We start from the raw sequence: 13,936 nt of genomic DNA, 5'->3' as shown, positions 1-13,936 counted from the left end.
AATACGTACCAGGATTTCCAACTGTTGTATGAAACATCTTACATTTCAAAGGTTAAAATTTAACAAAATGGATTTTCCAGTTGGCACAACTGGGAAATCACAATAGCCGTTTCAGCTGCTTGACAAATGGTCTTGATGAAGTGTACAAAATTTTAGTTTACCAAGTAGAAAGCACTTCTCAATTAAATGTAATTGGTCCTTGATTGATGGGGATGTACGTGTCTGAAAATTTAGCTGAATCAAGCCAAGGACACCAAAGCTAAACCGGGTCATTATTTTGGTATTTTTTTCTCTCAAAACGTATTGTTCCTTTTATCTGGAAAGGAACAGAAACAAAAACTAGGAATTGGTCTGTGGGTAGAGTTTTTAAATGCAGCATGGGATCAGAGAGTCACGCGTCTCATGAAATCTGATTATGTCCCCTTCAGACCTATTTCAGCGATTTTCCATCATAGTTGAGAGATCTATTTCCTAAAGGAGGCTATACAAACAAACACAATCATTAAACCGCAACCTGTGCTAAAAGATATTACACAGACTTGACGGATTAATCTTTTCTAGCATGGTATTTTAAAAATTTAATCCATATAAGAAAATGACAATAAAAGCTCCATTCCTCAAGAAAACAGAACAAAAACTAACCTCCATTTCCACATTATTGTGTAGCTGGCACAATGTGAGCCAAAGGATTTTTAACCTGCAAAATAAAATTACATACACTGTGGGAAATGAAACTAACATTATAATGTCAGCTAATAATGTTGCCAAAATATATTAAACCATGAAATTTCTATCAACAAATTTACAGGGTGCAAGACGTACCATGGCATGCCACATAATATACACCCACATTGTTAAATGTTAAGTTTACAATTTAACAAAGTGCTGTGTGATTCTCTTCTACACTATTATTACTTTGGTGAACTTCTAAAAACGAGAACAGAGATTCCCCAAGTGTCTTTTCTTGGGAGGTACTTGTGGATATCGGAAAACATGAAATGGATGATATTTGGACTTGTTAACAGGTAGCACATACTGCCTCCATTAGTGATGCAGTAACACTCCCTTCAACTGTTATACTGATTCATTGTAAGCAGTCTTATAAGACCAGGTTAAAGTTCAACAGGTTTATTTGGAATCCTAGCTTTCGGAGCGCAGCTCCTTCATCAGGTGAGTGATGATCTACGCTCTGAACGCTAATGATTCCAAATAAACCTGTTGGACTTTAACCTGGTGTCGTAAGACCTCTTACTGTGCCCACCCCAGTCCAACGCCAGCATCTCCACATCATTGAGTACTGATTCATGATTATGTTCCTGCTGAAAGCAGGCCACCCCATCAAAAACTTTGAGCTTACAGATGTTGGGAATACTCCTCAGTTTAAATGTGTTCGGTAAAAAAGTTAGTTGCCACCTGCTGCACCTAATACACATTTCTGTTAAGTGTTCATGAGACCTAGGGTATGTGCTGTCATTGATGAACAAATAAATAGCAAGCCAAAGATGACACTGCTTTAAAAATCCATTAAAAAGAGCATCTTGGGCAGCACGGTGGCACAGTGGATAGCACTGCTGCCTCATGGCGCCGAGGTCCCAGGTTCGATCCCGGCTCTGGGTCACTGTCCGTGTGGAGTGTCCACATTCTCCCCGTGTTTGCGTGGGTTTCGCCCCCACACCCCAAAGATGTGCATGCTAGGTGGATTGGCCACGGTAAATTGCCCCTTACTTGGAAAACATGAATTGGGTACTCCAAATTTATATTAAAAAATAAAAAAAAATTTTAAAAGAGCATCTTTATTTTCCTTTGACATCTTCAAACTATTGCATTTCTGTTTATCATAGAATTTACAGAGCAGAAGGAGGCCATTCAGCCCATCGAGTCTGCACCGGCTCTTGGAAAGAGCACCCTACCCAAGATCAACACCGCCACCCTATCCCCATAACCCAGTAACCCCACCCAACACTAAGGGCAATTTTGGACACTAAGGGCAATTTATCATGGCCAATCCACCTAACCCGCACATCTTTGGACTGTGGGAGGAAACCGGAGCACCCGGAGGAAACCCACGCACACACGGGGAGGATGTGCAGACTCCGCACAGACAGTGACCCAAGCCAGAATCGAACCTGGGACCCTGGAGCTGTGAAGCAATTGTGCTATCCACTAGGCTACCGTGCTGCCCCAAATGAAATGAAAATCGCTTAGTGTCACAAGTAGGCTTCAATGAAGTTACTGTGAAAAGCCCCTAGTCGCCACATTCCGGCACCTGTTCGGGGAGGCTGGTACGGGAATTGAACCGTGCTGCTGGCCTGCTTTAAAAGCCAGCGATTTAGCCCAGTGTGCTAAACCAGCCCCTGGTTTAGAGAGGTTTAGAGGGAGTAAATTAATAAATAACCTTCCTTTAAAAACTTGTCTCAACCGTCAAAAATGCCATTGAAGGCGCTAGCAACAGCACTGCTCCCGATGGCCCCGGGGAAATAATCCAGGAGTCCGGTAATAATAGCTTCACTGAGATTTTGGAGGCAGTTTCACCAACAGTTCGTGTTGGGGGCAGGGTCAAGGGAAATGCCGATTCAGGGGGAACTACAGATTTTAGCCAAGGAAGTGGGACGGGAATTTTCGGAGATTGGAGGAGAAGGGTATTAAAGACACTAAAAGATTTGTTTCTTGGGAGTCGGATTGCAGGATTGAAGGAGCTGGAAGCGAAGTATGGGCTGGAGCAGGGGGAAATGTTTAGATACATGCAGATTCGCGATTTTGCCAGTAAGGAGATACAGAACTCCCCGGTGGAGTCGGCCTCCACATTGCTGGAGGTGGTGCTGACGACAGGGAGACTGGAGAAAGGGGTAGTGTCGGCGGTTTACAGGGCTATTTTGGGAAAGGGGAAGGCATCACTGGAAGGGATCAAAGCAAAGTGGGAGGAAGAGTTGGGAGAGGATATGGAGGAGGGGTTCTGGTGTGAGGTGCTCCGGAGAGTGAACACCTCTACCTCGTGCGCGAGGTTGGAGCTGATACAGCTGAAGGTGGTATATAGAGCACACCTCAGAAGGTCGAGGATGAGCCGGCTCTTTGAGGGGGTAGAAGATGTGTGTGAACGTTGCCGGGGGGGGGGGGGGGGAGGGGCACTAATCACGTTCATATGTTTTGGTCCTGTCCAAAGCTGGAGGATTACTGGAAGGAGGTTTTTAGGGTAATCTCTAAAGTGGTGCACGTGAAGCCCCGGGTGGCCATATTCGGGGTGTCGGACCAGTCGGGGTTGGAAACGGGTGCGGAGGCAGATGTTGTAGCCTTTGCCTCGTTGATTGCCCCGAAGGTGGATCCTGTTGGGATGGAGAGCAACCTCTCCACCCTGTGCCCTGGCGTGGCGGGGGGACCTGTTGGAATTCTTAACTCTTGAGATGGTTAAGTTTGAACTGAGGGGAAGGATGGAGGGGTTCTACAATTCATGGGCATCATTCATTATGCACTTTCGAGAATTGGATTACAAAATACATAGGGTGGGGCCGAGAGGATTGGGGAGAGGGGTGTGTGTGTGTTAATGGTGACTATGGGTGATTCCTGATTCCTTTTTGTTATTTGTTTATGTTAACATGCGGGCTGCTGTTTGGGGGTTTGCTAGGAGAATGGGGTTGTTGTTGATATGCCGATTGACAGTGTATTCGTTACTGCTTATTGTTTTGTTGGTGGGTGTAAATTTGGGAGAAAATATGAAAAAGGAGACTAAAAATATATATTTTTAAAACCTTCAAAAATGCTATTTTCACGTGCTCTGCACGTTTCTGGAAAGTTCTTTTTAACCTGCTTAGAATTTATGTTGCCTGCACGGTAGCATTGTGGATAGCACAATTGCTTCACAGCTCCAGGGTCCCAGGTTTGATTCCGGCTTGGGTCACTGTCTGTGCGGAGTCTGCACATCCTCCCCGTGTGCGCGTGGGTTTCCTCCGGGTGCTCCGGTTTCCTCGCACAGTCCAAAGATGTGCAGGTTAGGTGGATTGGCCATGCTAAATTGCCCTTAGTGTCCAAAATTGCCCTTAGTGTTGGGTGGGGTTACTGGGTTATGGGGATAGGGTGTAGGTGTTGACCTTGGGTAGGGTGCTCTTTCCAAGCGCCGGTGCAGGCTCGATGGGCTGAATGGCCTCCTTCTGCACTGTAAATTATATGATAATGCTTGACCTCACGCTAAATAGAGAAGCAAATTAATAATTGAATGCCAACTCATTGGTCCTTAATTTGTATTTTGCCTCCTCCAAATCAACCCAATGAATCATTACAACTTGTTCAACTCCAACCATTGGCCTATTTTAGTTCTGCCTGAAGGGGATTATTCATCCTGCATGCTACTCATTGTCAATTTGGAGAGGTGTGTAGCGATTGGAGGATTTTAGGAATATTGGCTTCTAAATATTGGGATTATCATAGATTATCATAGAATTTACAGTGCAGAAGGAGGCCATTCGGCCCATCGAGTCTGCACCGGCTCTTTGAAAGAGCACCCTACCTAAGTCCACACCTCCACCCTATCCCCATAACCCAGTAACCTCACCCAACACTAAGGGCAATTTTGGACACTAAGGGCAATTTAGCATGGCCAATCCACCTAACCTGCACATCTTTGGACTGTGGGAGGAAACCGGAGCACCCGGAGGAAACCCACGCACACACGGGGAGAACGTGCAGACTCCACACAGACAGTGACCCAAGCCGGGAATCGAACCTGGGACCCTGGAGCTGTGAAGCAATTGTGCTAACCACCATGCTACCGTGCTGTCCTAAAGTCAGCTTTGACAAAGGTTCATCTGGACTCGAAACGTTAGCTCGTCTCTCCCTACAGATGCTGCCAGACCTGCTGAGATTTTCCAGCATTTTCTCTTTGGTGGTAGTTAAGTTAAAGGCCTGGGAGGTACAGTGTGTTTAAAAGGGATGGTGTTTTGCTTCTAGTAAATAGGTGAAATTGACAAGGGATGTGCTTTTCAGGCTAGTCTAATGCAGAATGGTTTGCCTGGGGAGGTGCCTGGGGAGTGCAGCCTGCAGAGATAATGGGTGGGATTCTCCGTCCAACAATGCCGGAATTGTGAATCACGATCCAGCACAGAATCATGCGTCAGCCGAAAATAGAGGCCAGCGCCAGGCGCCCAATGGACCGCCTTGATCTGGTGCCTTGATAGCAGTGTGAATGTATTCCATGCCATGCGACGGCATGGGCAGGCAAATTGTACAGTAATGGCTGTTATCAGATCATTAATGGGCCCAACCCAATAGTCTCCGGCCTCCTGTGCTGCTCCCGCCAGGAGGAGGTGAGTACGGTGCAGTTCACTTTTGTTATTTAAAATTGGGAAACATGCGCCGTGGCTGATGAGGGTGAAAGATGAGGTAAGACATGTTTCCAAAGATGCAACCATGGGCTGCCAGTTGTGCCACTGGCTCTGTGTGTGTGTGTGTGAGTGAGTGAGTGAGGGGGTGCGGGGGGGGGGGGGGAGAAAGAGCTGCAGAAGACGACTAGGCGGCCTACCTTGCGGTCTGGGCATCCCCCCCGGGAGCAGGGTGGCCGGTAACGGATCGCCACTGCCACGGCCTGCAAGGCAGCCGTCTAACTGCGCACCCCACTGACTGCCCACCGTGTCCCATATATGCGCAGAGCATCACAGGCCATATGAGTGCCCCCCAGGCCACACCCCTATGAGTCCACAGATCCCTGCTGACCAATCAACGGGATGGGCGTGGTCCAGCACAGCCCATGGCCCACCAGGTGTTGGCACATCCCAATGCACCCATCTGAGGCGCTGCCCCACTGCAGGGGCAGCAGGCGGACCACTGAGTGCGCCTTGATCGGCGGATGCATGCATCATGGCCGTCGGCTCCCTCCTTGGCACACTGTCTCTTGCAGGACAGACGTCCTGCCAGTGACACCATCAGCTATCCCAGCCTGCAGGACCACCAGCTGTCACCAAGCCTTGCCTGCCCACTGTGCCCCTGACCCCATCCATCCTGCTCCCAGATAAGTAGACACAACGGGTGCGCCACACAAATGACCCACAGCACACTGCGGCTATGGTCCCAACAGGTGTCGATTCCCTTGGCTGAGCCCCACCTGTGGGCCGTGCCCCCAAGAATGGCACTGGCCCCACACTGTTGGTGAGGTATCATATGGCCCACCCAAGGACCACCACAGTAGTGTGCAGGACAGGGACTGCAGAGCATGCCGCTAGCATGGATAGTGCCAGCCACAAGTACTCCTGCCAGGACGGACGGGTGGCAGGGTTAGATTTTCTTTAAATAATCTTTATTATCACAAGTAGGCTTACATTAACAAGGCAATGAAGTTACTGTGAAAAGCCCCTAGTTGCCACATCCTGGTGCCTGTTCGGGTACACAGAGGGAGAATTCAGAATGTCCAAATTACCGAACAGCATGTCTTTCGGGACTTGCGGGAGGAAACCGGAGCACCCGGAGGAAACCAACGCAGACACGGGGAGAACGTGCAGACTCTGCACAGCCAGTGACGCACGCCGGAATCGAACCTGGGACCCTGGAGTGGTGAATCAACAGTGATAACCACTGTGCTACCATGCCACCCCGATACGCCTCGGTGCGAGGCACCGATGGGGCCAGGGGTGCAATGCGAGGACAAAGTGTCAGGTGGAACAGCCGGAGGTGGTGGTGGAAGGAGTGGGGGGGGGGGGGGGGGGGGGGGGGGGGGGGGGAACGACACATGCAAGGGCAGGTGCTGCAGTACAGTCCGGGGCCACCATGCAGCCCACTGGATCTGGGTGGGCAAGGGATTGCTCACCATGCTAACGTGTTTGCCCTTTACCTCTGCAGACAATGGATTTCGGTATAGGAGCAGGAGTGGTTGGCTTCTGGTGCCGCAGCCCTAGCGGTCACAATGAGGCTGCACGTACAGGAGCTGCTCAGGGAGGGCCCTGCAGAACGGGGGCCTGCCCCAGAGGAGCAGGAGCTAGCTAGTGAGGCTGGAGAGTTGGTCACCCAACAGGCTGAGGGGCAGGTGGGAAGGAGGCAATGTATCAGGCCTCGTGTATACCGGCAGTGGCAGTCATTCAAGGACCTGCTGGACGGAGCACGTCACCGAAGACTCCGGTTGATACTGGGATGGGTGGGGCTGGGGTTGGTGCCAGGGGCATCGTGGTGGCGGTTACTCACCCTGGTCGCTATGAGGCGGTTGTGCAGCTTCTTCCTGCACCACTGCTCGGTCCTGGCAGTGGGACCCATGGCACTCACTGCCTCTGCCACCTTCATCCAGCAGTGTCCAACACTGCATTGGCGAACCTCGCTGTCACTCCAGCGAATCAGTCCCAGGGTCACTTAGTCTCTGAAAAGGAGAATCCGCCCAAGGTGTGTTCCAGCTTGGGGAGATTGAGTGAGTGAGTGCGTGCATGAGTGTGTGCGCGCGCATGAGTCCCAACAGGTGTCAAAGCGTGAGCGTGCATGAGTGCGAGTGAGTACATGAGTGAGTGCGCAAGTGAGCGAGTAAATGAGTGCGTGCGTGCATGAGTGAATGAATGAGTGCGTGAGTGCGCGTGTGTGTTAGTGAGTGTGAGTGAGTGAGTGCACACGAGTGCGTGCGTCATTGAATGAGTGAGTGAATGAGTGCGTCAATGAGTGAGAGTGAATCTGCCTGACTCAGTCTACAATTCTTTCCAAGTAGGATAATTTTTAAAAAAAAGAGTAATAATATTTAGAGTGGTCTTGTCTGAAGACAAGGAAGAGGCTGAAACAACCTAGCTGCAACAACTATTTGAAGATCTTCAGCCAGAGTCTGAAGGGGTTCCAACAGGAGCCAAATCTGTTTTATAAATCAAGTTTTACTCTTGGCCCTGCTCATTTTAAACTGGATTAAGAGCAGTACGTTTCTTGTCTTGTTGTTTAATGGGAAATTGCACAGCTGTGTCATGAAGTTTAATATTGTATTTATAATAAAGTTTGGTTTTAGAAATATCAAAGCTCTATTTTTTCATGCAAGCTCTCCTGGAGCAAATCATTCTTTCCACACAGTCTCAAATTAAACTAAAATATTGGGATTTCGGTCCAGTAACCTATCCTCTGTTGAGGTCTGGTCTGGGATTATATTAAGAGGTCCACAGTTTTCCTGTGAAGTTGTTTACACCATGTAAACAAAGCATTAATTTACTGGATCTGCTCACTTTTCACTGGTGCTACTTCATAAAGCATGAATGAAAATCCCTTTTGAACATCTAAATGGGGTGTGCGCTGCACTTCGGCAAATTTATACCAGTGAATTGGAAGCAGGTCACAGAAATGTTCCAGCCAGGCATATGCCTGGACTAAATTAAAATCCAAAATTGGAAAGAGCAGAATTAAGAGCAATTAAAGAGACAAAGTTGAATCTCTGGCAGTTATAAACTGTATAATTGATTACTTTTTTTAGAAAGCGGGCATGCGCTTGGGACATGAATCTCTGAAGTGGAGGCCAGCAAAAGCAGATGTGAACCTTTGAACGAGAGAAGACCAATGCGCGCACATAATTGCTAACTGGAAGATGATTTGTAAATCTGTCAAAATATTGATTCGACAAATAACACTTTCACGAAAGCTTCAGCACATTAGAATCGTCTTACGGACATATGAAATACACTTTAGATTTTCTGATCTTTAACTCAGACAAAAATCTGCAAGCACCACCATTCCTAACTAATTTTAAGCAGAAGGTCTCCATTTTAGTGCAGACGTAAATCTGGTGAAAAAGCAATAATTGACCAAATAAACCACAATGGCTTGCACTTATGAATTTAATGTAATATAGTAGCTAGCTCCTGGAATTGGATGCTTAAGCTTGAGGTTGGTTTTAGTAGTTTGTAAGAGTTTTCTTACTTGAATGAACTTTTCCAGCTCTCCCTTTCCTGTTGTTTTTTTCTCGCCAATTCCTTTTCCTCCATGGATGCTTTTTCACTCAGGCTCCTGTGTCTCTTTGATGTACCAAAAGCTTTTTTCCTGATTGAATGCATGCATCATCCAGTACACATTCCCCAATTCCACTGAACAGCTTCTGTAAGGTTCATCACCCCTTCTGAACCAACAGTGGAAAGTACCTATTTTCAGAAGAATGAGCTGCCCTCCTACAAGTTACCAATATCAGTTCTACGCGGAGGCTCAACCCCATCATGGCACCCTTCCTAAATGCCAAAGCTACTTTGGCCTATCCTATTTCCACAGTTCTTCCTCAGCTTTTAAGCACTTCACCCTTTTTAGAAAACATTTTATTGAAGCATTTATAATTTTAACATTTAAACATTCTAAACAGAGCGGTTCGACACACGCAACAACATCACAATAACATACCCAACTCCCCCCCCCCCCCCGCCCTACCTCCTGACTGCCCGAATATTGGATTCCCTATCCTTATTCTACAATGCCATGCCTCCCTTTTCCCCCTCCCCTTCTGCTGATGGTCAGTTGTCCTTAAAGAAGTCAATGAACGGTTGCCACCTCCGAGGGAACCCCTGAACTGATCCTGTTAAGGTGAAATTAATCTTCTCCAGCCTGAGAAACCACACCCCTGACTTAGGAGGCTCCATCCCAACAAAATCCGTCTCCGGGCCACCAGGGAGGCAAAGGCCAAAACGTCGGCCTCTCTCCCCTCCTGGGGCCCCGAATCTTCTGCCACCCCAAATATTGCCATCTCTGGACTCTGAGTAACTCTCCCTCCCAGGACCTCTGACACAACGTCTGCAAATCCCGGCCAGAAGCCCCGCAGCTTTGGAAATGCCCAAAACATGTGTACGTGATTCGCCGGACTTCCCCCGCACCTCCCACATCTGTCCTCCACCTCCTCAGAAAATCTACTGATCCGGGCCACAGTCATATGAGCCCAATGGACCACCTTGAACTGGATCAGACTAAACCTGGCACACGACGAGGATGAACTAACTCTCCTCAAGGCCTTTTCCCATAGTCCGACTTCCAAATCCCTTCCCAACTCTTCCTCCCACTTCCTCTTCACCTCCCCGATTGGGACCCCTTCCCATTCCATCAATTCCTCATATAGTTCTAAGACCCTCCCCTCCCCAACCCCTGTTTTTGACATCAGCTTATCCTGCAGTCCCCTTAGAGGGAGGCGAGGGAAGCTTGGAACCTGCCTCCGGACAAAGTCACTTCACTCTTTTTAACTACCTTGCCCATTTCTTAAATGAGATTCTTAAAACTCCAAGTGTGCTAAAACATTTTCCTCCCTATCCACCCGGTTTCTGATAAACCCAAGTAGTTTCAATCCCTATTTTAGCCTCGCAAGCCCAACTTCATCAACTTGATTGCCTTCCTTGATTTTCTCAATCACAGTAACCAAACTCGTGCATCTTCATGGCCTTCCGATCATGGAGACCTCCATCACAGATGGAGTTGCTCAGGTCACTTTCTAATACCTGATCTCTCATACATCTCTCCTAGCTGTCAATTTTTTTTTCACCTTCTGACATTCAATAAAGCAAGCATGATACTCTTTTCAGTATAACACAAGTGTTTTGAATGATGCAGTGGTTCAATGAGTCAACTACATTTGAAAGAATGAATTATTTATTTTAATTACTTTGCAGAGAGCACATCTTACTGGAAAGGTATTATGCAATTATATTTCATACTTTGAAAGCAGATTTATGAAAAAAACCATATTGTAACATGACTTTAAACTAAACAATTGCTGTAAAGCAAAATTCAATCCAAATCATTATTATTCTTTTATCCTCAGATTTATTGCAAGGCAAGTTCTTGTTATTTGTTCTGTGATTGCCCATTTCTAGTATTCGTGGTGCGAAGATGTGCACAACTCACCAAGCTGCTAAAGGCAAGTTAGAGCTAGAGCAGACACTGGATATCTACCACCTCAAAAAATGATAAATGGGCTATACATAGAATTTTGCAAACACCATAAAACATCTTTTCAGTCAAAGGTACTCTGAAAGTATCATTTCAAGTTGGAGATTCCTCACTAGCCATATCACGAAACTGCACATTGTCCCTTGCCCCTGCCTTCAGTCAGCGAGTTCCTGACCCATTGACTCCAACCCAATCATGTCATGCCAACTGAAATCTTCACTAGTATTTACCTACAAGAATCATATAATGAAAACTGTAATATAACAAAAACCAAGGTATTCAATGAACTTTTTTTCATTCAGTCAACTTTAATCTGATTAATTTCTATTATTTTTCATTTAGAATCACTAGATGACAGGGACTATGTGCTAAATAAACATCAATCTGACAAGGAGAAAGAACAAAAATTAAGACAACTTACGCTCCAGGTCCTTGCCACGTCCAAGTAATTGTATCCTAGAATTAAAAATAATGAAAATCTGGTTCAAAATGTTTATTTACTGTGAACAGACAGATATGCAAACTGGTTTGAGTTTTCTTGGGGTAAGTACAGATAGTGCATTGCCTGAATAAACCGTTCCGATGGAATCCTGGAATTTCCATACAAAAGAACACAGTCAACAACGTACATTTATACAGTGCCTGTAAGAAGTATCCAAGGTTCTTCACATTATAAAGTAAAGTAAAATTAGATATTGAGCCACACAAGGAAATATTAGGACAGATCGCCAAAAGCTTGGTCAAAGGAGTAGATTTTAAGGACCATCTTAACGAAAGAGGGGTAGACAATTGGAGCAATTTGGGAAGGGCATTTTAGAGCTTTGGGCCTAGGTAGCCTATGGCCACCAATGTTGGACTAATTAAAACCAGGGAAACACAAGAGGTCAGAATGAGATAAGCGCAGACTCGATGGGGGCTGTGACACTAAGGCAATAACAGAAGCACAGGACCACAAAGAAATTTGAAAACCAGGATAAGGATTTAAAAATCAAAGTGCTTCTCGACTGGGTATCAATGTAAATCAGTGAAAGCAAGGTTCTTGATCCTTTCACAGGTGGGAATAGTTTCCGTTATCTACTCTGTCCAGACCCATGGGGGGGGGGCGATTCTCCCATACCGCGCCGTCTGGGAGAATCGCTGTGCACGCCATTTTTTCTAGCGATGCCAGTCCGACGCCGTTCCGCCATTCCCCCAACCGGCAAGAACGACGTCATCGAGGTGGGCGCCGTGCATGCCGGAGAATCGGCCGAGCAAGCAATAGAGGCGATTCTCCCTGCCCCCTGCTATTCTGCGGCCCAGATGGGCCGAAGTCCCGACGGCATGACCCGAGGTCACACCGTTGCGGTTCACCCCTGCTAAATAAATTTGTCAGCCAGTCGTGCTGGCTGACGATGTGGATGAGGGAGGTGAGTGGGTGGGCCCATCCCAGGAAGCTGCGTCAACAGCCGGTGATGGCGGGTGGGGAGGGAGGGCTTGCTGATGCGTATGCCGCGATCCCCCATGGGGGTGGGGTGAGGACAGGGCTAAGGAGGATGGGGTGTGGGAAGGAGGAGGGAAGGGAGAGGGGGTGGGGGAATGAGAAGGGGGAAGGGGTGGGGGAAGGAGTCGAGGGAAGGGGGAGGGGGTGGGGGAATGAGAAGGGTGAAGGGGGAGGAGATGGGGGAAGGAGTAGAGGGAAGGGGAGGGGGTGGGGGAATGAGTAGAGGGAAGGAAGAGGGGTGGGGGAAATGAGAAGGGGGAAGGGGTGGGGGAAGGAGCCGAGGGAAGGGGGAGGGGGAAGGAGTCGAGGGAAGGGGAGGGGGTGGGGGAATGAGTAGAGGGAAGGAGGAGGGGGTGGGGGAATGAGAAGGGGGAAGGGGAGGAGATGGGGGAAGGAGTAGAAGGAAGAGGCGGAGTTGGGGGAAGGAGCAGAGGGAAGAGGCGGAGTTGGGGGAAGGAGTAGAGGGAAGGGGGTGGGGGAATGAGAAGGGGGAAGGAGGAGGGGGTGGGGGAATGAGGAGGGGGAAGGGGTGGGGGAAGGAGAAGGGGGAAGGAGGAGGGGTGGGGGAAGGAGAAGGGGGAAGGAGGAGGGGTGGGGGAAGGAGAAGGGGTGGGGGAAGGAGAAGGGGGTGGGGGAAGGAGGAGGGGGTGGGGGAAGGAGGAGGGGGTGGGGGAAGGAGGAGGGGGTGGGGCAAATTATGCCACCATAGGGTGTGGGGCAAATGATGCCACCATCCTGTCGGGGCAGAGGGGGGGGGGGGGCTCCACGGGTACCCGCGGGACCGACACCCCAGCTGGAGTGCCATGGCAGGAAGGTGGCGAAGACACCCTTCCAATTCGAGGCCATGGTGATGGGCTGTAGCCGCTGACGCTGCAATGAGGAGGGATGGGGTGAACTGGGCGGGAGACGGATACTGTGGGCAGGTGTAACGGTGCTTGCGTGAATGAACCGTGACCAGGCAGCCGGGGCACCCATTCATTGAAAGGGCCCTGGCTACCTACGTGCCAAAGAGCCCTCTTTACAAATGTCGTTGCCTCTCCCTCCCAAACCCCCCCACCCCTTCTAGTTTGTGATGTTTGCACAACAGCCATAAATGTTTGCCGCCGTGCGTCTGCCCTGCAGATTGCCATTCGGCGCGGCCGGCCCAGGCGGCTCAGTGAAGCTGCTGCAGAGGTGGATGCAGCAGAGGAACTGGCTGCAGAGCGCCCCGTGCCAGGCGCTCCTGCTGTAAGCCCTCACGCCCGACAGGTCTAAGAGGAGGCAGAGTGCGTCCCATGCAGCATAGTGTGTACCGGGACCGCATTTCATTCCAGAACCTTACGGACAGGGCATGCAGGAGGAGACTCAGATTGAGCTGTGAGACGCACATATTTGCCACCAATGGCACACCTGGCACCACGTGGAACGGTGGGAGGACATGCCATACCAGTGAGAGTGAAGGCCATGGCTGCCTTCAATTTTTTTGCGCGGGGTCCTTCCAGGTGCCAAGCGGGGACCTATGTGGAATCTCTCAGACATCGGTGCACCGGTGCATCCGGGCCGTTACCGACGGCCTATATGCCGTCGCGGGAAGATACATAGATTTTCTGGAGGACCACGCACACCAGGCTG

The 13,936-nt window shown here is 48.9% G+C and overlaps 1 protein-coding gene across 4 annotated transcripts in view; it reads right to left on the bottom strand.

Annotated features, from left to right (window-relative positions):
- LOC140425341 (lysophosphatidylcholine acyltransferase 1-like) overlaps positions 1-13,936 on the bottom strand; it is a 260,484-nt gene that overhangs the window by 72,718 nt on the left and 173,830 nt on the right. For all 4 annotated transcript variants that reach the window (XM_072509500.1, XM_072509502.1, XM_072509503.1 and 1 more), the window contains exons 7-8: positions 11,267-11,301; positions 643-697 (exon numbers count right to left, since the gene is read on the bottom strand). In XM_072509500.1, coding sequence (XP_072365601.1) covers positions 643-697; positions 11,267-11,301 — 90 coding nt within the window. The remainder of the gene's footprint in view (positions 1-642; positions 698-11,266; positions 11,302-13,936) is intronic.

This window comes from Scyliorhinus torazame, chromosome 6 (assembly GCF_047496885.1).
Source record: "Scyliorhinus torazame isolate Kashiwa2021f chromosome 6, sScyTor2.1, whole genome shotgun sequence".
Taxonomy (NCBI): domain Eukaryota; kingdom Metazoa; phylum Chordata; class Chondrichthyes; order Carcharhiniformes; family Scyliorhinidae; genus Scyliorhinus; species Scyliorhinus torazame.
The sequence above is the reverse complement of the archived record's forward strand: the minus strand, read 5'-3'. Positions and strand labels throughout refer to the sequence as shown.